This window comes from Haliotis rufescens, unplaced genomic scaffold (genome assembly GCF_023055435.1).
Source record: "Haliotis rufescens isolate VD_foot unplaced genomic scaffold, xgHalRufe1.0.p SCAF_54, whole genome shotgun sequence".
NCBI lineage: Eukaryota > Metazoa > Mollusca > Gastropoda > Lepetellida > Haliotidae > Haliotis > Haliotis rufescens.
Genome location: NW_025964268.1, coordinates 749,128 through 776,537, shown reverse-complemented (window position 1 = coordinate 776,537; position 27,410 = coordinate 749,128). Strand labels below are relative to the sequence as shown.

The 27,410-nt window shown below is 37.5% G+C and overlaps 1 protein-coding gene across 3 annotated transcripts; it reads right to left on the bottom strand.

Moving 5' to 3' along the window:
* LOC124138480 (cyclin-J-like) lies at window positions 1-27,105 on the bottom strand. Of its 3 annotated transcripts, none has more exons than XM_046505136.2 (6): window positions 27,008-27,105; window positions 10,425-10,799; window positions 9,027-9,338; window positions 7,396-7,555; window positions 6,473-6,692; window positions 1-5,029 (listed from the first exon to the last, which is right to left on the bottom strand). In XM_046505136.2, the coding sequence occupies exons 2-5, from the start codon at window positions 10,699-10,701 to the stop codon at window positions 6,473-6,475; spliced, it is 969 nt and encodes a 322-aa protein (XP_046361092.1). In that variant the 5' UTR covers window positions 10,702-10,799; window positions 27,008-27,105; the 3' UTR covers window positions 1-5,029. The 3 variants fall into 3 exon arrangements, with proteins under 3 accessions (XP_046361092.1, XP_046361093.1, XP_046361090.1); XM_046505137.2 differs by lacking the exon at window positions 27,008-27,105 and adding an exon at window positions 17,445-17,878; XM_046505134.2 differs by lacking the exon at window positions 27,008-27,105 and adding an exon at window positions 11,780-11,892.
* Between the last annotated feature and the right edge of the window lie 305 nt (window positions 27,106-27,410).

Here is a 27,410-nt window from a genome sequence, read left to right as displayed (position 1 = left end):
GATCAGTCAACAATAGTTTAATTGCTTCAAGTGGTAATAGCTTACATATGTACAGTATATACATGGTGAATATTTACATTGTTGTAGAATTACAAATGATAACTACTAAATTGTTGAAACTTCAAATTATATCAAAATAAAAACACATTTAACAAGACACTGGAAACGGAACAAACATTACATCATAAAAGTGTTATTAACAAAGAACATAACATATACGACACATACATAGTCATGTCACATAGTGTAGAAGGTTAATTTGACAGTGCTCTCTGCCTATGGTACATGTCAAGGCTTCGTTCATTGGTTTACAGATTATTTGGTGAACAATCCTAATCAGTATGTTGGGGAGAAAATAAAATAAAAATTCAGGTTAACCCTTTTTTGTTCTGTCATCTGAATATGTTTCAATATAAAAAGCATAAGTAAGATTGTCTGGTTGTTATACCTATTTTGAGCCAGAGGTGAACGTGTAAGTCTGTGGAATAAAACAAGATTTGTGCTATTTAGCTTTAGCTTTTAACAGTTTTCAGGTTTTGACGTCAGACAGAATCTGTAAAGCTAATTACCAAAAAAGGCCTTGCCTTGTAACTACACTCTGGGACTCAATGGCGAAATACAGTAAATGTTATAGCTCTACCTTTTAAGAGTACACCACATTCAACACATTTTTGTACAACTCTCCTCTAGGTCCAAATTTCTTTCAGATTAGCTTGGTTTACTCAAAAAGGAAAACTAAATGTGTACATAGTGTCATAATTAATGCTGGTAACACAGAAAGCACCGAAATTAAATACAATGTAGCCCTTGTGACACAACCAACATTAATAACAGCCAATCAAATCAATGTAAATGAGATTATTATGAATTCATGGAAATATGGGACGAAAAGATGTGCAATAAAGCATAATCAATCTTTCAAAGTCTAACTGCTTCTTGAGAGAACTCCCAGAGAGAACCATTTCTTAATACAATAGTTATCTTAAACTATTAACAGAAATGGTTAGTTTTAGATAAGATTGTCTTAAGAAATTGATACTCTCAAGGTTTGGAGTATCAATAAAGTCGTGTTGTAGAGTCAAACCTTATCAATCTGGACTACTATTCCTTCGAGAAAATAATCATAGAAAGTCATGAAACTTTGTCTTTTGACTTTCAAAAATTCAAATTGAATTAAAATCACTAAAATATAATTCTTAAGTTTCATAATCTATTCCCTTTTTGGGATCCAAGCAGTCACTGATTAAATGAAAAAATTGACAAAACACTCATTTTCTTTTGAGTGTTACTGCTCTTGGCTGGACTACTGTTGGGTATCATTGCCAATGAAATTAGAAATCAGTGTTAATACAAAACATGTGAACAGAAACTACAGGTATATCAAGCACATTTCAGGGATAGAAATTAATGCTCGCCCGTAGGCCCAAGGGTAGTAGAAATTACCTCGGGTTAATAAAATTAGAATTCTACTAGCCCCTAAGGCCTGTAAGTTTTTTAAACACTGTAAATTATCCCCTGTCAAACCGCCATGATTTATTTGTAAGGACTAGAAACCATTTGCAGGGCTAGCAGAAAATAATTCCACTAGCCCTGTGGGCTTGTTTGGTATTTGAGTTAATTTCCATCCCTGACACAGCAGTAGCAGATATACATATACTGATAGCAAAAAGTAAAGGAACACCGAACAATATCCGATGAAGTTTTCTACATATACAGTAAACAAGCTTTCTATCAACAAATAAGATTTGCCAAACAAGCTGTTTTGTTCCAGATTGTTTACTACCATACTTCATGTCTTTGTACATGTTCCCTTATTTCTTGCTATCAGTATAACTGGTATATGAACATCACTTCTTGGCTTCTTCTCAGCAATGTAATTGCACACTTAAAATATACATACACCAAATGTGGCTGGCAAGAAACAAAAAATGTTCTTTATTTAGTTAGATGAAAACTTCAACTTTCAATTATTCAAAGTAAACGCAGAGTGCTGCAAGCACAGTCCACTTTGTTATCTACACTGAGCCCTATAGGGCCATTTGCTTATACATTTTTTTCTTGAAATTCCAAGAGACGAAGTTGAAATTTCAAGATGCTAGATTTCAAGACTCACTGCAACATGTTTACAACTTGTCAGCACCAGTGTAATTAACGAACAAGCATGTACACTATGTAAATGTATTCAGAGGGAGCTCATTATCTTGAAATTTCAAGATTATTATCAAGAAAAAAATAAGTTAATGGCCCTAAAATCATTCCATAAACATCTCCTGCAAAGGAACTAATCAAGCAGTTCTTACCCTAGGCAAATATACATTTTCATGACAGCATGGAAAAATATAAATTTTTAATAAAAAAATAGTAATGCACAATTTATGTGTAGCAGTGTATCAATGGACAAACATTCCTTGAAATATCACGTTTTTCACAACCTTTCCTTGACGCAACAAACATGTCGTATCTAACAATTATATACATTGAAAGGTGCAGTATTTACAAAGGTGAGGTTAAAACCGTAAGGTCATTTTGAGTATCAATGATGCCAGCACTGGTTTGAGATCATCCTCATTAATCAGGGGTGTGTATTTTTCACTACTCCACAACACTGAGCAGACACGCCTTGGGTCCTTATTACAGTGTTCTTAATCAGGACATTCTTCTTCATCAGAAGGGAGCATCATGGATGATGCTGACATAACTATCTCCCCTTATGTGTTCAGAACATCTTTTAGTCAAGCAATTTCACCTACATCTTTCAGAAAATTATACACTGTCATTATGAAGCATTTTTCATGACTAGAACAGATAATTCTTAGTTTGAACCCTGGTTGAATATCTCCCTTACAATTAACAGTAGTTGTCAAATGCAATCAGAGACCAACAGCTGAGGTGACTCATGTCAAGATATCACACCTAGAGCTCTCTGAATACACATTTCACCACATTCAGAGGAGGTGAAACATGAAACAAAGAGAACAGCTGGCGATACCAAACCTAAATCCGATATCTTTTAACTGGAAACAATACGTAGGATGCAGCCAGCTGCAAGAGCGCATTATGGTAATGAATTCAGCAATACATTACACACCAAACTATAGAATGTAGGAATTGATTGTATACCAACACAAAAAGCGTCGCTTACAATGGAAAACCTAGAAGGGAACTCGCACTATGCATAACACTAGTGTGTTCAAAACGTATAACAAGATGGTGTTTAAAAGCAAGTATATAGCAGCTGTATCTGGGTGACATTCATTACTTTGAGTATTCAAATCGGAACTGTCATAACTCTGAAAATGGTAGATTTATTTGCACATTTGTTGGCTAAAACATAATTATTTTTTTTAATATGAAATTCAATAACTTTTTCTTGAATTGTGTTGAACAAACACTGCCCTCCCTATTCCAGAAACTCATCTTAGCACTACACTGACTTTTAATATAGGTGTACAATGGTCAAAATGCTAACATTGCTTTCCAGAGCGCTTCAACAGATTCCTACATCATTTTAAGACATTAGTGATCAGCATTTGTTTTCCTTTCCAAATAAAAAACATTCAGCCTATTTCATTGGTATTTAGATATGTATAACATCATGAAGCGGGTATTGTGGTGTATACCTTATTGTGAACAGCATATCATGGAGGGTATCTTCAATGTGACGAAATCTGGTTGAAAAACATTGTTACCGGTAAATGGAATTGGATATTATTCTGACTTTGCAGTTCGCATGAATACCTTTCTTGAAAACTCTTCCTTATCTCACTCCCAAATTTTAAAAATGTGCCATTCTGCTTGGCTAAATGGAGGCCTTTTTAATTAGATATCACTGCTATGTTTGTATGCATGTCAGAACAACTTCGATTTAAGGTACACATTCTGCTAACCAGGAGGCATTTAAGGTTGTTCTGCTAACCAGGCAGGTTCAGTTACTTTAGAAGCATGTGATGCCATCCACTGTATCATGACTTCATAGCATTCAAAGACAATTCAATTCCAAATGAAATTTCTCAGATCTGAAAACATGTAATGATTAAAGTACTTTCTACAAGCCTGTAAAGTATTGACGAGGCATCAGGGCTGGAATGTCACAGCTCAGTCATTGTCCCTTCTAAACATTTCTGGTAGCATGTCACTGACTGTAGCACCTCATTTGCACTATAAATAGAGACTGATTATACAACCAGGTCATATGCTTGGGTTAAAATCAGAGTATATCCCAAATACTGTATTTGTCGTATCAAGAACCCAATTCCTGTGTCTGCTCTGACAAACTTCAAGACTAATCTTTAAGTATTCTTCATAAGCACCCCTGTATTAGACTGAAAATTTACATACATGACAGTCCATATTTTCTTGTGTATAATACAGATTTGTTTTTAAAGAAAAGAGCAGCAACAGAAGGGGTATATAATTGCCAAGCGACCATTATCATAAGTTTCAGTTTGATTGGTGTCTGGTCACTACTGTTCGGTCTCTGAAAACAAATTGTTGTGTGTGGTTTTAATAAGCACTCCCCTTTGTCCATTTTGTTAGAACCAGGGGCTCTTATTACAGTGAACTAAAATCAGCAGCAGTTGACTAGATGAAGCTAATGACAGGAAATTAAGCAACACAAAAATCAGTGCAAATATTGCAAGTCACTAAACAAGTTTTGAATTATGAATTCCTAAACAGAAAATGCTGAAAGCAATGCGGACCTTCCAATAATAGAGGGTTTGTGGGCGATGCAGGTTCTTCAATTATATTGTGTAATTATTACTGAACCACCTCAATGGTCACCCCTCCCTCACTGGTCTACTTGGTCCCCCCCCCCACACACACACACCCCTAAAATGATAGGTCCCTTGAGGAAATTTGTCAAATATCATGAGGTGAAATAATGAAATACTCTGAAATAAGAACAACCAGGTGACTTGTCTGTTTGGGCCAACTTATTAACAAACATAAATATACATTGCACTTTAACCCATAGATTCACACCCGTGGAGATTTGGCTTCAGATCTCATTCCATGGTATGTCTTGACTCTGCAATGAAATAGGTACAATTCATAATTGTGTAAAACAGAATACATTTGATTCATGAATGACATTACAACCATAAGGATATTTCCCAAACTTTTGTCCAATAATTCTGCTACACATCACTTTCGTCCAATAATTCTGTTACACATCACTTTTGTCCAATAATTCTGTTACACATCACTTTTGTCCAATAATTCTGTTACACATCACCCTTGTCCAATTATTCTGTTACACATCACTTTCGTCCAATAATTCTGTTACACATCACTTTTGTCCAATAATTCTGTTACACATCACTTTTGTCCAATAATTCTGTTACAATTAACTCAGTCCAATAATTGTTACACATCAATTTTGTCCAATAATTATGTTACACATCACTTTTGTCCAATAATTATGTTACACATCACTTTTGTCCAATATATCTGTTACACATCACTTTTGTCCAATATATCTGTTACGCATCACTTTTGTCCAATAATTCTGTTACACATCACTTTTGTCCAATATATCTGTTACGCATCACTTTTGTCCAATAATTCTGTTACACATCACTTTTGTCCAATATATCTGTTACGCATCACTTTTGTCCAATAATTCATTTACAAATAACTCAGTCTGATAATTCTGTAACAAATAACTCAGTCCAATAATTCTGTTACACATAACTTTTGTCCAATAATTCTGTTACACATACATTGTAACTCACAGTCCAACAGTTCTGTTACACATAACTCACGGTCTAACAATCCTGTTACAGAGAACTTTTGTCCAATCATTCTAATTTTCAAACTTTGTTAAAACAAAGTGTACAAGGCAGTCTATAATAAACCTGCCACTGTGGAGTGAGTACTTGGACAGAAAGTGAGTTTTGTTTCATTTACAGCTCATCTTCCCGAGGCAAGTGAGTTAACTGACTATAAAAGTCCAGTTTCCACCCTTGCCAAACTAGGCTGGTATTATGGAGTTACATTTTGGCTGGGCTAACGAGTCTATGCATAGTCCAATCAAAATCGCGCACCGAAATCGAAATTTGGTCTGTAAAATGTCTCGCAGATTTCTGTCGATTGCAGGATTTGCAAAGCATGTGCAACGCTAACTCGTTGTCAACAGATATTTTCCAAGTCTTTTCATGTTTATAATCAAGGTGCTCACATGATTTGATGCACTTCGCTATGTAAGACCCGTTTTATCACAATATAGATCTTGATTATCAATCAGATCGTTTTGCCACCATTTTGTTTGAAACAAATGCAAGTGATACGAGAGGTGGAATCTGATTGGTCAATAGTTGAGGCTTAGAAGGAACATAACTCGTAATAACCACTGGTGGCGCTACGGTCGAGCCCAGGAATTCCAGCCTTGCCTCGGGAAGATGTTTACAGCTTGGTGCTGAACATGTCAAATACAGTGCTGATACAAGCCAAGTGTACTGCAATAGTTTACCTATGAGAGAGCCAGCTGTCCAAGGGGATGAATATGAGCTGTGGTAACATGATGAAGATGGTGGTTGTAGGCAACCCAGTGAGGGTGGGGATGAGGATGAGGATGGATGACGTGGGGGTTGTAGTACGTCGTGGAGATGGTCGGTGCAACATACTCCACAACTGGCGTCACCACCGCCGTTGCTGTCATAGCCTGGTTAGCTTCATCCCGCTGATGATATCTGAACAGATAGGTATCATAATAAGAAATAAAGGAAACTTAGGGGCGTACAAGGAGAAGATGCTGCTTTTGTATTTTCTGGAGATGGTGAATTTGTTTTGAAGACAATCATTTTCACAAAACATTCTTTCAGCACACCCACAATGTCCCTCCAAAAGAACCAATCTTTTTGTAAAACTGTATTTTCTGACAAATCATATAAAATAAAGTATCAGAAATTTCCAGAATTGTGCATACAATAGTAAATCTGCAAGAAAGATGAGTGAATGCATGAGTGAGTTGGGTTCAAGCCGCTTTCAACAGTATTCCAGTTATATCACGGAGAGTCAGCTTCATGTGGAAGGAAAGCCCAAAGTGATGCAGTTCTTTATTACCACTTCGGTGAAACCCTCGAGCAAGCGTATGGTGCTGAAAAACCTAGAAACATAATCCGGATTTGAACCCACAGTCACAGGTTTCAGGAGTGCCCAAGGGATGCAACTCACAGCAAATTAGGCGACTGGTCCACTCATGCCCTACTAGGACAGATGAGACCAGCTCAACAAACAAAGCTCAACCATCTAACACTGCTCAACTAACACTGCTCATATGGCAACTTTTTGAAGAACACACAAAATCTGAAATGTCAGATATATATTTGTTCCCACCTACATAGTTAGCCCTATGGTGCAATCAATCAAGATGTAATCAAGCAAGCCATGTACCTCAGCATCAGCTGCATGCAGGGCAGGAGCTCCTCTAGGTAGTAGTCTGTCAGCAGCATCATGTGTTTGGGCCAGGTTGGCGTCAGATGGAGACATATCCGCGACGCTGCTATACATGCAGCCGCGGTCAGGGATGGAGGATAGTCACGGAATGTGTGATCTGAAACACCACAGAAAACAACACTTATAAAATGAATTACTGTTATCTATGCGATAAACCATTCCGATATACATGGTAGCTCAATCCAACACAATGCAAATGAGGTACGCATAGCTAACAGGAACTACTTTTAATAAGGTCCATGCATCTATGCAATGTCTACTTGCTCAATAAATTGTTGCCTAAAGGTCCCAATACGTTTAGGATTTTTCTTGATGTGTGGACATTTCTGTACACAAACATGGCTTCAAATCATTTCGCAGTACATAATAATAGGGGCGGTTCACTCCAGCACTGTATTCATGTAAAGTTGCCTCTGTGAATGAATTTATGTCTTAAACATTGATTATTTTTTAATTGATATTATATGATGAAGTGATTATTATGTATAACAATCAATATTTTGCTGGCCAACAGCTTGCATAATGTTATTCCTTACATATGATATTTATGATATGGAAACAAACCCGGCTAATAATCTCTGTATAGCCAAACTAGTGGTTGTGATGATGAGCAACATTCCACATCATCAGGGCATGATGTCACACTTTCAACTAATTCAGTGACCACCAAATCCACCATAGCTGCCTCTTTCAACATGCACTGGAGTGCTGGGGACCAAGAGTCCTAACGTGTATTAACAAACTCATTTAGATAAGTGTTGCAAGTCTGTTAAGGAATATTTTATGCAATATGGTCAAGGGGAGATAACTTAGGTGTCAGGAATATTACCCCCCTTTGACTTTGCATCTTTACTAACTCATTGCCAAAAGAAATGATTAATTAAGGCAGATCTTAGCAGGAAAAACCCAACAACTTCTTTTAGAACAAAATCTGTCGATATATAATCACTGTATATAAAATAATGCAATGATACATCATTAACAAACTGATACTATAATCAGGAGGAAAGAAAAGTTGTTAAGGCAGGAAAACAGGCACCTGCGTAACGGACATCAACTTTCCCAGTTGACAAAACTGACATTTTCAATATGGCTGCAATAGCTGAATAAAACCGTGAAAGGTGTAAAATATTGTATTACTAGAATTTGGGGGCATGTCAAAATGATGCAAGTTACAAAGCCATATTAAGTCAATGTCTGTTGGCTAAGTATCAATAAGACATGATTCTATAATTCTATCAGTGTCAAAAATGTTAAATATCCTATGGAGATCATGCACCATAATTTAATGGGACGTAAGCCTTCAATTCAGACAGGCATAAACTTGCTAGAGTTTTGAGGTGTATAACACTTTATGTCAAATTCTATTTTAGGAGCAGAAAGACAAAACCTGAATAGAGGGACTTATTGCTAAAATCTTGAATGCTGTTGAAAGTAAATGTTCTACAGGGTTGGAAATTAAGTGAGGCCCTCCTGGAGCCATAGATACGGGACCCCTATAATAATTTTCCACATTAGTGTTATTACTATGACCACTGAAATTGAATACCCATTTTCTATCTGTATACCTTGTAAAGAGATCTCGGAGAAGTATTTAGCATGTTTCTCCAGGTATGGCAGCACTACAGTCTTGGAGACAATGGGCACCCCGTTATGTAGGTCACCCTCGTCAGCAGCTATTGTCAGGAAGTACGGGAGGAAATGGGCGGTGGTTGGAGCACTGATTCGCCAGTTGTGGAACCTCAACACACTGAGTTCCATGTCCAGAAAGTCAGGCAGCAGGTATCCGTCATAGCCAAGGCTGATACCGACAGTCTTTGGGAGAAGGGAATTTAGCACAGAGGGACGAGGTAGTTTGTCAATGTGTTCTTCAAATTTACCTGAAAAATAAAATAAAATTGCTTTGAAATAGGCACTGCAGGAATGATAACAGATAGAAAAAGCAGTGAGTGAGTGAGTGCAGCATCCAAGTTGCAGGGTTTGAAAAATTTATTTATGTTCACTAGTCTGCAAAAATGGTCTGAAGAGAGTGGCCATCTACCTAATGGAAAATAGGTAATGTCACCATTCCTTCCTGAATTTTACTTGTTTCAGACTAGCAGACATGTGTAAATGTCGAACCCTGTATTGAAGCAGTAAGTATTCAACATGATCACCCACACACCACATGATATGCAAGAATGGATTACAATTCACGCCAAGGGCTATTCCCAGTAACTCTTGCCATATGTTCAGGGGCATGAGTCAGGGGAGGAAAACTGGATTGTATTATTTGGCTGTCAACTTCTTAAATAGTATCTTATCACTTAAAACATTTGAATGAAGCATTTACAGTGTACCTGCTATTTATATGATACAACTAGATATCAAGGATGTTTGTGTTTAAATAATACACACTTTTGATATTGTTAATTTAATGTGTCTCTTTGAACAGCTGGGCAAATCAGAACACTTTCAAGTTGGTTTTGTTTCTTGTTTAAAGCTGCACCCAGCAATATATCACCTGTATGATGGCAGTCTGTAAATAATCATCAGCATCAATCCACGCAATTGGGATCCTGTTAGTCGCCTCTAACAACAAGTTCAAGTTAGTAATATGCTTTCTAATGGTATTTTCGTTAAACCATTGTGTTTCAGCTTTAAGTAGGACAATCACTAAGATTACAGAGAGCAATGACGTCTGTCACTGGTGGAACCAAAAGGCATAGGGAAGCTGCTGACAGACCAAGAATCATGGTCAAGTTGGTTCTGGGATTTCAAACCTTAATCAGATTCTGACTCAAAACAGGGATGCAACTCTGCAAACTACAGTTTCTTAGACCATAGGGTCACCTACTCAAGGTAAATTTGGGATGCAAAACCATGATTAGCAGATCCTGTGACAAACAAAGGAATGCAACTCTGCACAGTGAACAGACCACATGGCTTTGTCATGGTAAGCGTCAAGCTACAATTTAAACACTTACAAGCCACACGCAAACATGTCATGGCGAGAAGATAGAGCTTGTATCTGTCGGTATCGACTGAGTCCATATAGAAGTCGAGGAGGAAGATGGCTAGATGAAGGGTGAGGCTGGAGAGCTGGAGCTGCTCTACCACCAGTGACAACCAGTCCACCAGGTACGTGCGAGCTGACAGCTGGAAGCCCTGACTGTGGAACACTGGCAACTCCTGCTCCTTCTGCTTCAACGTGGCATAGATGTCGGCCGCGATCAGGTTCCTCCACCACTCTATGTCCATCATGGCTGCCTGTAGTGGGTGTGGTCCAATCCGGGGAGATGCGAGGCATGGGATGGATGATGGTTGACCAGGCACTTCGCTGCTGGGTCACGTTAGATTATCTGGAAGGAGAAGCTAGTTATTATGCATCTGATACTGATCTGAACATAACAATCAACCACAAGGACCCCTATGGGGAGTGTTGGTTAGATTTACTTTCCAGCCTTGTTTAATGCCGCACTTGACAGGGTTAGAACATAACACTAGCCACTAGCCCGAGAACAATTCCAGCTGGCTAGTACGAATGTCCCAATTTCCCCATTGTTTTAACATTACAAGGTCATTTTATCGTTACCTGGGCTTGTAAAGCTTTGTTTGTTTGTTGTTTAATGCCACACTCAGCAATATTCCAGCTATATGACAGCGGTCTGTAAAAAATCTGGGCCAGACAATCTAATTAAAATGTAATTGATATTTTGTTTAACTTTCAAAATAATAACCATAAACCTTTCATGTTAATTGTGAAAATAGAAATTTATCAGTCAAGAATGTTCTGAATTTCTTGACATACACAAGTTTTAGGTATTGTAACATGACACTGAATCAATGCAGTGGTGTAAAACAAAGTATCAAGGCTTTCAGAAAATATAATTGACCTTTCCAATTACAAAGCTACATTAGTTTAATTAGGACATAAACTAGGAAACAATGCTAATTCCAATTTGGAATTTATGCCTACAGTTTCAGCAGTTTGGTGGCTAGATAATCCCTACATTGATTTTTTCAAAATTTGAAAATATAACATTTTTGTCAGAGCTTTTTCTTAAACAATACATTTCTGAAAATGACAACTGTAATGAAAACTAATCTTACACTAACACTAAGCAATTGCAACACCGACCCTTGAAACAAAAGGTTCAGTTTGAAACACAAACATTCATCCTAACAAGAAGTCTGAATATAAACACATTAATGGTGGTACCCTGGAAAATATATAAAAAAACATCACATTGACCATGCAAAGCAAACAGAACAACTTCCCTATCAACACAAGCTCAATGTATCAAATATGTTACAAATATGAAAAGCAACAAAAGCCTACATTCTATAGCAGCACACCCATCCCACATTAAATCCACACACTGCCAGATCATTCATCAGATCAAGCCTATTATGCTGTCAAAGAGCTGCTCTCTGCAACTGACCTGCCCCTAGTGTCAACTGTCAACCCAAGCATGCAATGTACATCGGGACATGCCATTGTTGGCACATGGGAAATGGGTCGGTCCAATGCCTACACCCCTATCACCTCAACACACTCTAGAGGCTATAGCACTGCCATGCTGGAGCACTGAGGTCTTCTCGTGGTGGGGGGATAATACTTTGTGTCAGGCTATTAGTCCTACACCCGAGTTGAAAGGGTAAGAAGAACAAGAAACAAGCTCCTCTCAATGGGGAGTATTGTGTGTGTAGTTACCATATCAATTCTCACTTGACAGATTAACTTAGCTGTGGGCTCTAAAATTTTATTCTTTGTGAATGATAAAAATATTATGAAAAAGCAAACAAAAATGTCTTGTGGATAACGACTTCTATATTATAGTGTAACTGCAACATTTCGGCATAGATTCTTATACCACTATAACAGAATAAGGATCTATACTGAAACATTGAGGTTACAGTATAATAAAGAAGTTGTTATCCATAAAACATTTGTGTCTACATTGTTATCCGTCAACTTTTAAGAAATACCTATCAAAAAATTCAAAAATATCTTGCACTTTTTCAGGTAAATTATGTTTATTTATATCATATGAAACTTTTCAAATAAGATATGTAATTATTCTAAACAATGTGCATATATAAACACAAACCCTATAGAAAATCATAAGAAATATAATTCCATGAGTTTCATGAAATTCACAATGTACTATACACATTATTCATTATGATGATATAATCATCATGACTCCAAAGTCAGCAAAGGTATTTCAGACCTGCAGACCATTAATGCAATTTAGAAAAATCAATAATGTTGATGAGTACCTAACATTTGCAAAGAGAAATATAAAAAAATATTTCACAATACATTATACATTCATTACATTAAAATTGGGAAGGTGCTCCGCATTTTGGCTGTCAAATAAATGATTAAATATTGCAAGGCCTTACCACTGAACTGGGATGGGTCTGAGATGAGGGCACTCATAAAGGTTTAATACACCGACTGACAGGAAACAGCTTGTAGTTATGGCAGTTTTACAACCTCTGTGCAGTTATCATTAAATATGCAAACTTGCATTGGCCTGTGAAATAATCTTGTTTACAATGTTCTATATACAGGAAACTGGAATTAATTATTCTAATATTCTAATAATGGCTATTTCTTCTAATCAGATCTACAACAATGACATTACTTTGTAGTAAATTGGGTTACACCATATAAATTCTAATACTTATTATATCACCAGAGAACTGCTGTCTCCATTTTATGCCTGTCATAGCAATGTCTTTTAATGTAACTTAGATTCATAATATATTTGGGTTACAGATAGAATTTTTTAACCAATTGTCAGCGATGGAAGAAAAATATTTCCAAAAATATTTTTTTATTATTAAACAGTTGCACATGTTTCAGGGGAGCTAAAAGTTAGGAGATTTACCTTTTCTTTGAATGACAAATCAAGGAATTAATGCTCTTTCATGTCAACCTTCTTTTTTGATAAATGAAATTTGTTGACTTGAAAATAAAAAAATCTTAAAAAATTTTATTCTATGAGGTTATGAGTAGGTCAATCTGTAAACCCATAATTAGATTTTTTTTTAAATAGTTAGAATTTAAATTTCTGTGTAAAAACAACATTGAAACAGAATTCATAACACTCAGCTATTAATAATCTAACATCAGTAAATAAAAAGTAAATAAAGATTTTAAATAAGTTAATCAATCCATGTTTCAGAAATTGGCACATTATGAGAGAGCATAGTTGTGGCGTTTTTGTGACTTGACGACACTAATTTGTAAATAAAGACCAATTTCACCGATCATATTGAAATCATTATCACAAATATATCAAAGAACTGATTCTAGAAATATGCAGGCAAATATTTTGATACCTTATTTACGTACACAATTAAGAAACTTATCCGAAAAGATTCTGCACAGATACATTACAAGGGGCTTACTGTCCCTTGTTATTCTTTGAATTCTAACATAATCCCTTGAAGTCACATCTGTAATTTCTAGCAAACTTTATCACTTTAAATATTTACCATTACTCTGTTACAGGCCAGCGGTCAGAGGTAACATAATACGCCTTCAGAGGGGGATTAGCACAGAGCCCCTGACACCCTTCACTGGCAGCCTTGGGGGTCTGGCATGTCCCCCTCAGTTAGACTCAGATCATTGTCTGATCCATTAATTACATTTCATCTCTCCTCTGTCACTCTGTGATGTTATCACAACATTCTATCCGTCACGCTGATGTTTATTGCTCCCAACTAGTTGTAGATTTCGCATCTTGCACCTTGTGAAATGGACATTTTGTTGTTTGCTTGTCAGATAATGTAGAGAACACAGACCCTTTCAATATGTGTAGTATCTCTTTGTAAATGGGTAGAATTTAATGCATGTTCAGTTCAGTTTTTTCTTTTGTTTTCAGGGCCTTATAAACATGATGTTTTGGTACCTGAAGAAATTAATGAAAATCCATATTTAACATTTAAATAAATAAATGTAACTCAAACAATTGTCTTGTAATCACAATATCTCTGTCTTTTATGACACATCCTTATATTTATTTACTGAAAGTTTACCCTTAATTATGCACAATTTACAACACTATAAGATAAGACACTTCATGAGAAAAATAAATTTAAGGATTTTTTATTGCTTGTAACCTTTCAAAGGTTTTTTAAAGGAAAATAATCTCAAAACTGTTTAATATTTTCTAATGCCCTGTCTTTAAGTGTATTAAGCAGGATCTACAAAGATCTATTCATGGTTTGTTTGCTGTTTAACGCCGCACTCAGCAATATTCCAGCTATGTAGCTACATTTCCCAATGTTCACTAAATCAGTAGATTCTTTTCCTAATTTTGATTACGTTTAATTAGTAATATGCCTACATTATTGGTATCTTTTTACAAACTGTTTTGCCGTATACAATAATTAATGTGCTTGTTCCAAGCAGAGAACTGTGAAGATTTCTGAAAGAATAATTTATGGCTATTCATTTATACATACCCTCCTATTTCATGCAACAGTAAGCTAATCTGACACATACATAGGAACAAAATAAACACAACAGTGGTTATAAAACATACAAAAATGTAAATATCAAATCACAATGTGCATTGTGAAATATACAACATGTTTCTGTTTTCACCAAACCACCTTCTTTTAAACTTTGTGATAAAACTGGCATGCTTTTCCAAGCTGCATTGAACCTAACTCACTTGTATGTAAAGGGCAGGGATTTATTTGGTTTTACAAACCAATCCCAAGCATTCAGATTTCAGACTAACCGTGAAAAAAATAATTGTTTCAACATTGTGATTTTCATTTTTCTTAAAATAGGAGTTGTTTAACACTGCATTCAAAGCAATAGTGTAGAACTCAATAAAACCTCTTGCATCCCCTTTAGTGGTACTGCTATCAGTAATTGCAAGTCAATTCTAAATAGCTGTAACATCAGTGGTTACAACTGTAACAGGAGTTGGGGACAGTCTGGATTCAAATTTGTGGATTACGCTGACATTGGTTGCATGGCCCTGTATCTACATCAGCAGGGCCTGAGATTAAGTCATGAAAGGGTGTCATGATAAACACCAGGGATTTATCCAGGATTCTAATCTAAGTGCCCAAGGCAGACAAAACGACCAAGAAATATTATTTTGTTCAAAACTGGGAATTTCTTTAAAGATCTTATTTATTTAAATCCAGAGTTATTTTGACATTTTAAGCTTGCATTTGTAAGTTCATTTGTTTTTTGGTCCTGTTATACGGAAATACAAGTTACAAAACCATAAAATTAGTGATTAGTTATTACATAAATTGGGAGATTTGTAATTCCGATTTGGGAATATTAACTGGCTTTTGCTACAGATGGGGCCATATGTTGGGCTCTGAGCGGGTCCAGATAAACCCCTGAACACATACATCATGCCTTCATTAGCACAAATACCATATACCAACAAGATACTCACCAGACCATGTTGACACATACGTTAGATATTTTCCTCATGCTTCATCGCACCAAAATGAAAAGAGAATGTCAAGTGACAAACAGCAACTGATTAGCCAGCCTATATAATTACATAACCTGCATCCAGGATGACTGATTGCTGCAGGACCAATGCAATGTTCATGTGCTGGTCAAATCCTTAGTCTTGTACATCAATCAGTCATAGGTCATGCTCCACTAGCCAAACACTGACCCATACATGCCCAACAGCTGGGTAAGAACTTTGGTGCACAACACAATAAAAAAAACCATTGCCAGGGGCAGTGGGATAGGGGGCTGGGGGAGGGAAATGGTGTTGTACCAGGACACTGGGGTACCTCTATGGGGTGAGGAAGGGGACAGAGGATGTTAAATGTCATTTTATGGTGCTCTTGTTCCTTGTGAAAGGTATTAATTACATAGACATGGTGATAAATTCAGAATTAGGTCAAATGTGACATGACTCACTGACAAAATATGTGGGCTGTTTCTGAAATTTTTTTATATTATATTTTGATCAGATTAATTGTCCAAAGAAAAATATCACCTTGTAATTCACCTGGCTGTCAAGATAACATGCTCAACATTTCATTCACTGTTGCCCTGATCAATTCTTTACATATATTCTTCTAATCTTGAGGAATTGCATGAAATTTTGAACATAAACAAATAAATTTTAAAAACAGTTTTCAATTACGAAACTTCTCTGAGATGTACAAGAAAGTTTGTTGATATGACAGAATACAAACACATGTCGAATATTGTGGACACATTAAGAAGTTCTCCATTTTGTTCTTTTTTCTCTCCTGATGTTATGCGCTGTACAAGGATTAGTTTTAGTCTGATCATCTAGTTATCAAATAAGTTGTTTCAAGAAACCAAATTAATTATGCAGGCATTTGTTCTTAAAGCTTATGACCTTTTAAAAAGCATAAATGTACTGACTTACACTGTGTGAGAACTCTCTAGAGCTGAGATGTAGTAATATCTTTTTAAACACCAACACACAAGTTTTGGCATGGTCCATAGCAAGAAATGTGAAAACTCGCCACAGTGAAATATTACAAATTCCTTTGTAGCTTTCTCCACAAATGTACTTTAAGCAGTGTTCGAAATGAAGCATGGAAGTCAAGGGTCCTTCTCTTAGCCCTTAAAGATTTTGGGGTCTCTAGACTCAACATCAGAGGACCAAACATGAAGGACCTCCCTAATTTCAAACACTGTAAGGCATAGCGTGATCTATAAAAAAAATAAAAATCATGAAAATGTCCTAATGACGTTTGTCTCTTGCAAAATCAATGACATCTAGCCCTGACTGCGTACAAACTTAGAAACGTGAAACTGGTACTTCGTTGATACAGGGGTTGTAATGATTATTGACACTATCCACGTCTGAGTATCTAGAATGATAGCCATGTTTACACCAAAATCCTTATGGCAGCTCCTATAGGGTGTTTACAACATGACACGCTTCTGATCATGTACTCAACATATCTGCTAGGCTCAGTGCACCACAATTAAACCAAGCATATTCCCAACTTACCTATATATGACAGGAACAGCACATCACATGTCAGCATACAAAGGATAAAAGAACACTAGCACACCACAACAGCCAAGCAAGATCTTGTACCAGTATCCACAAAGCCCTTCAACCAAGTCACTTCAAGCACTGAGGTTTAGAGTGAGGTAAAAGTGATATCCCACAGACCACATCCGGACTTCAGTTCCAGTCAGTGTGGTCAGTTGAATAGGTGAAGATGAATGGCTTGACCCTACTGGCCAATCACTCACAGCTACCAGCCTAATGTAACAGCTTGGTTGGCAGAACAGCTTAAGAAGTCAGGCCAATTAACAAAGCTGGATTACTCCCTTATCTGGTCAGCCATAATTACCTGTGCAGGGTCTTTTGTCAAGTAGCATGGCACAGACACAAGCCTGGGCGACAAATCATTGATAAATTTGGAAGCTCTCAAGTGATAGCAATCCTCTCTGGGATGAAAGGAGTGTTGAGACAGAAGCTTTACCATTGTAGTGGTTGTGTACAATGCAATATGTCACCCTAACCTTAGGCTGGTGACACTGTTATCTTAATCGTACACAACAAAAAGTTTTGATAATATGAAGTAAATGGATTTAAGTTGGATTTAAGTATAATTTCTTAATGTTCCTACTAAAAAATAGTAATCTATTTTGCTAACTAAATATATATTTTTGCATTTTCATTCCATACTGTGAAAAAACAACAACAGATTTTCACTGCCATTACTTAAATGTTTATCTCAGTGGAAGAGGGAAGTTAGGTTTTGAATTAAATTCCAAAATGCATACTTCATGACTCATTGCACCAGTTTCTTGGGAAAATTCAAAATAGTGTAATGTACAATACTGTCCACCTTCCCGAGGCAAGTGTGTTAACTGACTATAAAAGTCCAGTTTCCACCCTTGCCGAACTAGGCTGGTATTATGGAGTTACATTTTGGCTGGACTAACGAGTCTATGCATAGTCCAATCAAAATTGTGCACCGAAATCGAAATCCGGTTCGTAAAGTGTCATGCAGATTTCGGTCGACTGCAGGATTTGCAAAGCATGTGCAACGCTAACTCGTTGTCAACAGATATTTTCTAAATCTGTTCAGGCTTTTAATCAAGGTGCTCACATGATTTGATGCACTTCGCGATGTAAGTCTCGTTTTATCACAATATAGATCTTGATTATCAATCAGATCGTCTTGACTGGGCGCCACCGTTTTGTTTGAAGCAAATGCAAGTGATACGAGAGGTTGAATCTGATTGGTCAATAGGAGAGGCATAGAAAGGACATAACTCGTATAGCCACTGGTGGCGCTATGATCGAGCCCAGGAATTCCAGCCTAGTTCGGCAAGGGTGGGAACTGGACTTTTAAAGTCAGTTAAACTCTCTTGCCTCGGGAAGATGAATACTGTCCTGTCCTGTGTACAGTGGGAAAGATTATTGTATGTTCCCTCTACCTAAAATTTATATTTTCTTGTTAAGATCTGATTAGCAGGATAAGGGAAAGTATGGTAGTCTTACCAAACAGTATCTGATCATATATACTACTTTGTATTGAAGTACATGATGAATAATCCAGTTTGCAAATACTGGATGTTGATATGAGCTAAAGTTGAAAAATCAGTGCATAACTTAGCTGCAAAATGAAAATCATTTACATTGCTATGATTCGTTGCAATATACATGATTCCATTTTTAATGTCATATGCACAATAAAATGTAATTTTTGTTAGTATTTCATTGGGATATGTGGTTTACCAATATTCAAAAACTTTTATGTATTTATTGTTTTTATTAAATTTCCACTTGCATTTAAATATGTAAGTTTATCATTAAATGTGACCAACCATGAGATAAAGGACCTTATGGGAGAAAAAATCCCATTTTGACTTTTCATTATATTTTAAAACTACAGCATCTACGGTACACAAAACTCCAATTCATACTTATTACAAAGATACATAACATCACACATGGCTTTCTTCAAATGTCAAATGTCTTATGATATCCCAGCACAATTGTATCCTAGCACCCATTAGGTCCCTTTTCTTCTGGTGGGTCACAATACTGTCATAGATAGTACTGGTTATCACTTTGACTATTCATATAGATAATCAGAGCTTGCGTGTTAATCGATTTTAAATGTAACGATTTCAGCCCTTGTCATGGAAGAATAACATAAAACTACTGTGGCTAATAGTGAGTGAGTGAGTTGGGTTTAACGCCGCTTTTAACAGTATTCCAGTTATATCACACCGTGTCAGCTTTAGTGGGAGGAAAGCCTGAAGTGATGCAGGTCTCAGGTGTTTACCACTTCGGTGAAACTCACAAGCACGGGTATGGTGCTGACAAACCTAGAAACATAATTGGGGCGAACCGTGATTCGAACCCACAATCATAGGTTTCTGGGACGCAACTCTGCACAGCAAATTGCAGTGCCTTAGACGACACAAGAAGTTATATTAATGTCTATTTCATATGAATACAAGTCTATCGTAACTGTTGCGATGTCATGTTTATTGCAATTATGTTACAGAGGAATATATATATCATACAACATATTCAAATTCCTCCATATTTTGCTCAATATCAATGTGACATTATAGTAAATGACGATTGTTCTGACTCTACATCAAATCCCTGACTGATTATTTTATCTATAGCCCCAGCTCTAGTTAAATGTACCACTAAGTTGTACTGTATTTATTGTAAGAAGTGCAGCATTTTGCTTAGCAACTTTGACCACTGTCTTTTGAAGCTGTTTGAACTGCCCACAGTCTTCAAAGCTGTTGGAATTGTATAAGGGTTTTTGCCATAATAAACTGAAGAAAGAATGTTTGTAACAGCAGAAACATGTCTCGGTCTAGGGGATGCACAATATGTTGTACAGAACATCTGAGGAGAATTTAGACATTAATTTATGCATTGCAATAAATATATGTGTGTTTGTACATAAATTTCTTTGGACAGTGACTTTTGTACCCTTTGTCCCCTAATAACTATTGTATATTTACTATTGTTTTGTTGCCATGCCAAAATAAAAGGTGAGTTTCTGTGTGAGGTGGGTTTCACACTGTTTTGAACAGTATTTCAGTCAAATGATGGCGTGCCAGCTTGATGTGACAGGAAAGCCAGCAGTGATGCAGGTCTTAGACGTTCATCACTTTGGTGAAACCCTTTGGCACTGGTATCAGGGATGCAATTGGCACAAGCCCACTAGCACGAGTAATTTGTCTAATGTTATACTTTTCCTAAGAGCTGGTAAAATTTCAGGATTTTTCAGGGGATCGCTATATGTTATCACTATTCTGGCTACTAAGAGATGCATGCACCTTACACGACTAGGCCAATGTGCCCCCCTTCCAAGAGGTTATCCCAAAAATTAGAGTACATATTCAGCAAAATACTATATTGCAGATAAAAATAATGGTAGAATGTTTGTATATGATAATTCATACAAGACTGAACTTATATTTTTACAAACCCAGTTATATCAAGTGAAGGCAAATAATGAAATAATATTTGGTTTGATTCCTTATTGAAATGTTTTTTTGACATGCACCAAGTAACAGATCTAGCTGGGTAGAGAATAGTAAACTAAGCTCATTGCTCAGCATGCAACCTTGATAGAGTCAGCACAAAGCAGAGTCTCTGTGTCATGCATAGTATAATTGTCAGGTCTATCCTCTGATGCAATCTCTGCAGCTTATCAGACATGCAGCTGCTGGCTTAAGCAGTAAATATCAGGGTTGGACACTCCCATACATAAAAAGAAATGTACTGGCCCATGAAAACAGTGCGACACCTACACTACCCAATTAGCCCATGGCAAGTAAGAACATAATAGGAATGTTAAATGGTGCACTAGCTGTTTTTAGTGACAAGTTTCAATGCTAATGCCTTGTCATTACATGGTTTCCCAAACAGGATCAGTGGTCAAATGAAAAATACAATTTAATGAACATGGTTTTCTTTAAGTCAATGCTTAAAAGTCTTGTCTGTTTGAAGAAATATGAAAGAAATATGAAAAAGAAAGATTCAGGAAATAACAAGTCATTTGCCTACTTTCATTTTTTTCATGACTTGGTCTACATACTAAGCAACAAGACACAAAAATGGAATTATATTCCACACTTGTCAAATTTTAGAATATATTTCTTGACCAACCTGAGAGAGCCTATCTAATCACTAGGGCTGGGACAAGTCCAAATTTTCTACCCAGGTACCCCAAACCCTATTATCCTACTCTACCAGGGTACCTGCTGTAGGTCTCAAGAGATAGGTACAAAATTTCTGATTGGAAATAGTTTGACCGTTACCCTGCCAAAATATATTTATATAAAAGTATCAAGCAATCTGATCATGCTTACACTGAAGATGACTGGAGCTTTATCTTTATTCAAACATATATAAAGTCAGAAGAATGTGTGCATAGTCAGAAAGAAATGCAAACATGTGTGACTTGTCGTGTAACCTTGGAGTTCTAGATAATTTTTGTCATTAAACAATACATTACATGATTAACAATGGGTCCGGGTGGTCTTGTGGGTACACAGGTCCTACTCAGTACCCCCCCGACCCAAGTACCTGTGTTACCCGTCCCAGCCTCTACTAATCACTGATTTGATGCTTTCCTGTTCAAATGACTTCACAATACACACCAGTATTGTTTTTACCAGCTTTTCCGTTTCTTTACCCTTGTATATTGCAATGAGATATATACAAATACAAAAGTCTACTACTATTATTAGTTGAGATGACTAGTCTAAACAGATTTCAAAGGGTTAACTTTGTAAGATAAAGGGTTAACTGTGACGTCATACACATGTACATAATTGATGACGTAACACGCATGTACCACTCCGGATGACGTAGTAAACTATTCTATGAACCTGCCATGCTTGTTGTTTAATATATTACATGGTGTCAGAAGTGAACACGGAAAACTGGGCTGTATGGAGCAGTTACGAGCACCAAATGAACTGAGTTTTGAAGGCAATCTAGCTGAGAACTGGAAATGATGGCTTCAAAGGTTTGAGTTTTACCTAACTGCCAACGGAATCGCTGCGAAGTCAGAGGCCGTGAAATGTGCGACCTTGCTACACGTGGCGGGAGAATCAGCCGTGCAGGTATTCAATTCTTTCGAATTGGCGAATGAAGGTGACGATAAAAAGTTTGACAGAATTAAACAGAAGTTTCAACAATATTGTCAACCGAAGAAAAACTTGACTATAGAAAGACATGCGTTCTTCACGAGATCACAGAAAATAGGGGAAACTATAGACCAGTATGTGACAGATTTGAAAAACAAAGCTAAAAGCTGTGAGTTTGCTGACTTAACCGAAGGGTTAATTAAAGACAGAATTGTCTGTGGTGTACAAAGTGACAGTATGAGGATGCGCTTATTGAGAGATCCTGACCAAACTTTGACTCGTTCTGTTGACCTGTGCAGGGCTACTGAGGCAAGTGCACAACAATTAAAAGTTCTGAGTGAAGAACAAACAGAGAGTCAAAACGTTCATGCCATTTATGCAAGAGGCCGTGCACGAGGAGGCACACGCGAGACAAGGAAGGACAAAAAGCAAAGAGGACATTATGAAGACAGGCGAAATGCACAGTATCCAAGATGTAGGGCATGTGGCTATAATCACATGAAGGATAAATGCCCAGCTGCAGAAGAATTTGTGACAAGTGCGGTGGCAGACACCACTTTGCAAGTATGTGCAAAGCAAGACAGCCTATGTCAGATAGACGAGACCGCCCTGACAACAAAAACAGACATGTACATGTTGTGGAGAATTCAGAGTCTGAAATTGAGGATTTTGACCAACTATTCATAGGAATGCTTGAGTCAGATTGTGATAATGAGGACTGGAAAGAAACTCTGACAATTCACAAGAAACAGGTAGAGTTCAAGCTTGATACAGGAGCACAGTGTAATGTCATCTCCAAACGAGTGTATGACAGTTTGAAACAAGTAGATGAACAGTTGTCAGAATCTCAAACAAGACTAGTTTCGTATTTTGGATATAAGACAGCCCCACTTGAACAATCAAAGCTAGAGTGCACACACAAGGGAATTGGTTACAAGATACTGTTCCAAGTTGTCAAAGACAACAGACCTAGCATTCTGGGAAAGAAAACATGTACAGAAATGTTGAAATGCACGGCATACATGCAGTTGAGGAACTGTGTTACCAAGTCCAGAGGTCAATAAAGATATTCTGGGAGAATTTCCAGAACTATTCAACGGGCTAGGTTGTATGCCTGGAGAACATCACATTGAACTTTTGGATGATGTTACACCTGTTGTACATCCACCAAGAAAAGTGCCAGCAGCAATAATGGGTAAAGTAAAAACTGAGCTCAACCGAATGGAGAAGCTTGGTGTCGTTGTCAAACAGACAGAACCAACCAGCTGGGTGAACAGCATGGTTACTGTAGTCAAACCACACAAGACGCGCATATGTATAGATCCTAAAGATCTAAACAGGGCTGTGAAAAAAGAACACTATCCCATGAGAACTGTGGAAGAAATCATGTCACACTTACCTGGTGCTAAAGTATTCACTGTTCTGGATGCTGAGTCCGGGTTCTGGCAGATCAAACTGGATCAAGAGAGCTCCAAACTGTGCACCTTCAACACACCATATGGTAGGTATCGCTTCACAAGACTACCTTTCAGAGTTAAATCAGCTCTAGAGGTGTTCCAGAGAACAATGTCTCAGCTACTAGAGGGCCTTATGGGTGCAGAATGCACCGTTGATGATGTGCTAGTGTGGGGTATAGATGTACCGCAACATGATGAGAGACTGTATGCAGTCCTGAATAGGATACGGTCAAGTGGTCTGAAACTTAACAGATCAAAGTGCAAGTTGAGAATGACAGAAGTGTCATATGTTGGACATCTTCTGACAAAGGATGGACTAAAACCGGACCCTGAAAAGGTGAAGGCTATTAGAGAAATGCCAGAGCCGGAAAACAAACATGACTTGATGAGATTCCTGGGCATGATTCAGTACCTAGGAAAACTCATAGCAAATCTCTCCAGTGAAACTGCGCCACTGAGGGAGTTGATGTCAAAAGACATTGCATGGCACTGGGAAGAACGCCAGAGAAAATGCTTCAAGAATTTGAAGAAACAAGTGACAGACAGTAACAGTAACCAGTAACATTGTCAGTTAATGCCAGTTCCGAAGGACTAGGAGCAATGCTCATACAAGCTGAAAAGCCAGTTGCGTTTGCATCACGATCACTAACAAGTGCACAGAAGAGATATGCACAGATCGAGAAGGAGATGCTGGGAATCCTGCATGGGTATGAAAAATTCCATCAAAGTATATATGGAAAACCTGTCCTCGTAGAAACAGACCACAAGCCCCTTGAAGCAATCTTTCAAAACCATTGTGCGAGGCTACACAAAGATTGCAGAGAATGTTGCTCCGTCTGCAGAAATATGATCTACAGGTTACTGACCGTCCAGGTAAAGAACTTATCGTTGCTGATGCTCTAAGCAGAGCATATCTCCCAGCTGATGACAGTTGGTTCGATGAGACAGAGTTTGATGTGAACTTTATATCATAACTACCCTTGACTTCATCTAGAGTGGAGACATTCAAGTTGGCCACAGCAGATGACCCACAACTACAGCAATTGAAATCTGTCATTCTCATTGGTTGGTCGTCAGACAGGAAAGATGTTCCAGCTTGTGTACAAGACTTCTGGAATATTCGTGACGAACTGACTGTAGTTGGGGATCTAGTCTTCAAGGGAAACAAACTAGTTGTTCCAAGGGCACTGCAAGCAGAAATGCTACAGAAAATTCATGAAGCACACATGGGAATAACGAAATGCAAGCAGCGAGCAAGAGATGTATGTACTCTTCTGGATTGGAATGAACAAACATATCAAAGTTTTTTTATCACAGTGTACAATCTGCAATGAAAACAAAAAGAGCAACACAAAAGAGCCATTGAAAAGCCATCACATACCAGAAAGACCACGGGCTAAAGTTGGTGCAGACTTGTTTGTATACAAAAACAGTGACTACCTGTTGTGTGTGGACTACTTTTCAAAGTACCCAGAAATTGTGAAACTTACTGACTTGTCAAGCAAAACTACTATCACAGAAATGAAGTCAGTCTTTGCTAGAAACGGAATACCACATTTTTTAAGTACTGAGTTTTGCAGATTTTCACAGGCATGGGAATTCACCCACATGACATCAAGCCAGACATATCCACAATCGAATGTTCAAGCCGAAAGGTCAGTACAGACAGTCAAGATGATGTTGAAAAAGGCAGAGGCAAGTGGAAGAGATGTTTACTTGTCCCTTCTTGAGTACAGAAATACACCTGTGGACAAAGTGAACTTGTCGCCAGCACAGATGCTGATGGGCCGGCGCCTGAAGAGCCGCTTGCCTGTGTCAAAAGCACTCCTCCAACCACAAGCACAAGATCATTCCCTGCTTCAAAGACAACTTGAATACAGGCAAGATCTACAAAAGTACTACTATGACAAAGGGAGCAGAGAATTGTCTCCCCTGAATCCGGGACAATATGTCAGAGTACAGGAGAAGAGCGGCTGGAATCTTGCTGTTGTGACAGCAGTCGACCCTTCACCAAAATCATACGAGGTGACAACTAACACAGGCAAAGCATACAGACGAAATAGACGTCACATCAGAACAACAGCGGAAGACTTTGGCAACATGAAGGACAAGCAAGAAATCACTCCAGAGTTAGATGACACTAAAACAGTAAAGTCTGAAATCCAAGACAGTCCAAAAGAAAATGCCCTGGAAAACACCATGCCAGTAACGACCAGTTCTGGTAGACCTATCAACATTCCCAGAAGATATCAAGATTGAACTGTTTATGTTCTCAGTTACCAGTTCAACATTCTATGTTCATGGACTTTAAAGTGTTAAAATTTAGTTAGTTTCACTTTATGAAGAGGGGATATGTATGATAAAGGGTTAACTGTGATGTCATACACATGTACGTAATTGATGACGTAACACGCATGTACCACACCGGATGACGTAGTAAACTATTCTATGAACCCGCCATGCTTGTTGTTCAAAATATTACACTAGACTCACTTAGGCTTCAGAAAGAGTGGGTAGTTGGCTGAAAATGTACAAACAGGAAACGCCTTTTCAGTTAACTGTTTTCACTAATTCACTAATCGTCTGAGGTCAGTCTGTCTGGCACAGCCAGATGTTCAAAAGTTTCTGAGCCAGCTGCATGACATTAAAAAAACCAAACAAACACCAAAAATCAATATTGTAGGAATTTGTAGGCCTAGGCCTTGTATCGGTTGTTTTGTAGGTGAATAATGACTGGATAAGAACACAAGCCCTAAGTATTTGCATCTTTGCTTGCATGATTTGCTCCAGCTATTAAAATAATAATTCATTTGTGGCGTATAACAGGTTTACACTTCGTAAGACGACAGTTCTGTGTAAGAAAAATAAATTTGGACTTAATGAAAACCAAAGTTGCGGTCTTGAAACATTAAAATATAAGCATGTGGAAAATATTCGTGGGAATTGTCATATGTATACCTACTTCTTGACTATTGCCATACTGGAGGCATATTTCGTCTTTTGGCGATTTACAAACGTCGCGCCAGTGAAATGTTTTCTGACTCCATGATGAAGCGCCACCTATGAACAACGGAAGTTAGACATGAGAGTTATCGGCCCCTTTTAAGCTGAAGTAAACTAAATGTAGGGCCCATTTAGAAAGAGTATAGGAAATAGCTTCGAAATAAAGAAGTGAACTTTATAAATATACAAATTACATTCGCGGTATGTTTTATCAAGTCAGTGGTGGAATATGTTGGAAACTTAAGTATGTGTCTATATACATTATATGCAAATATTGGCAATATTCCGTTAACTATCAAGTCAAGAACGACAAGTATCCAATAAAAGAATCATCACCATTCTTAACAGGAACCCGCATAGAT

Coding starts and splice junctions, on each gene's coding strand:
- LOC124138480 (XM_046505136.2), bottom strand. CDS start 10,701: ATGATGGACATAGAGTGGTGGAGGAACCTGATCGCGGCCGACATCTAT. Junction 9,339..10,424: donor GACATGTTTGCGTGTGGCTT/GTAAGTGTTTAA, acceptor TTTATTTTTCAG/GTAAATTTGAAGAACACATT. Junction 7,556..9,026: donor CTCCGAGATCTCTTTACAAG/GTATACAGATAG, acceptor GTGGTGTTTCAG/ATCACACATTCCGTGACTAT.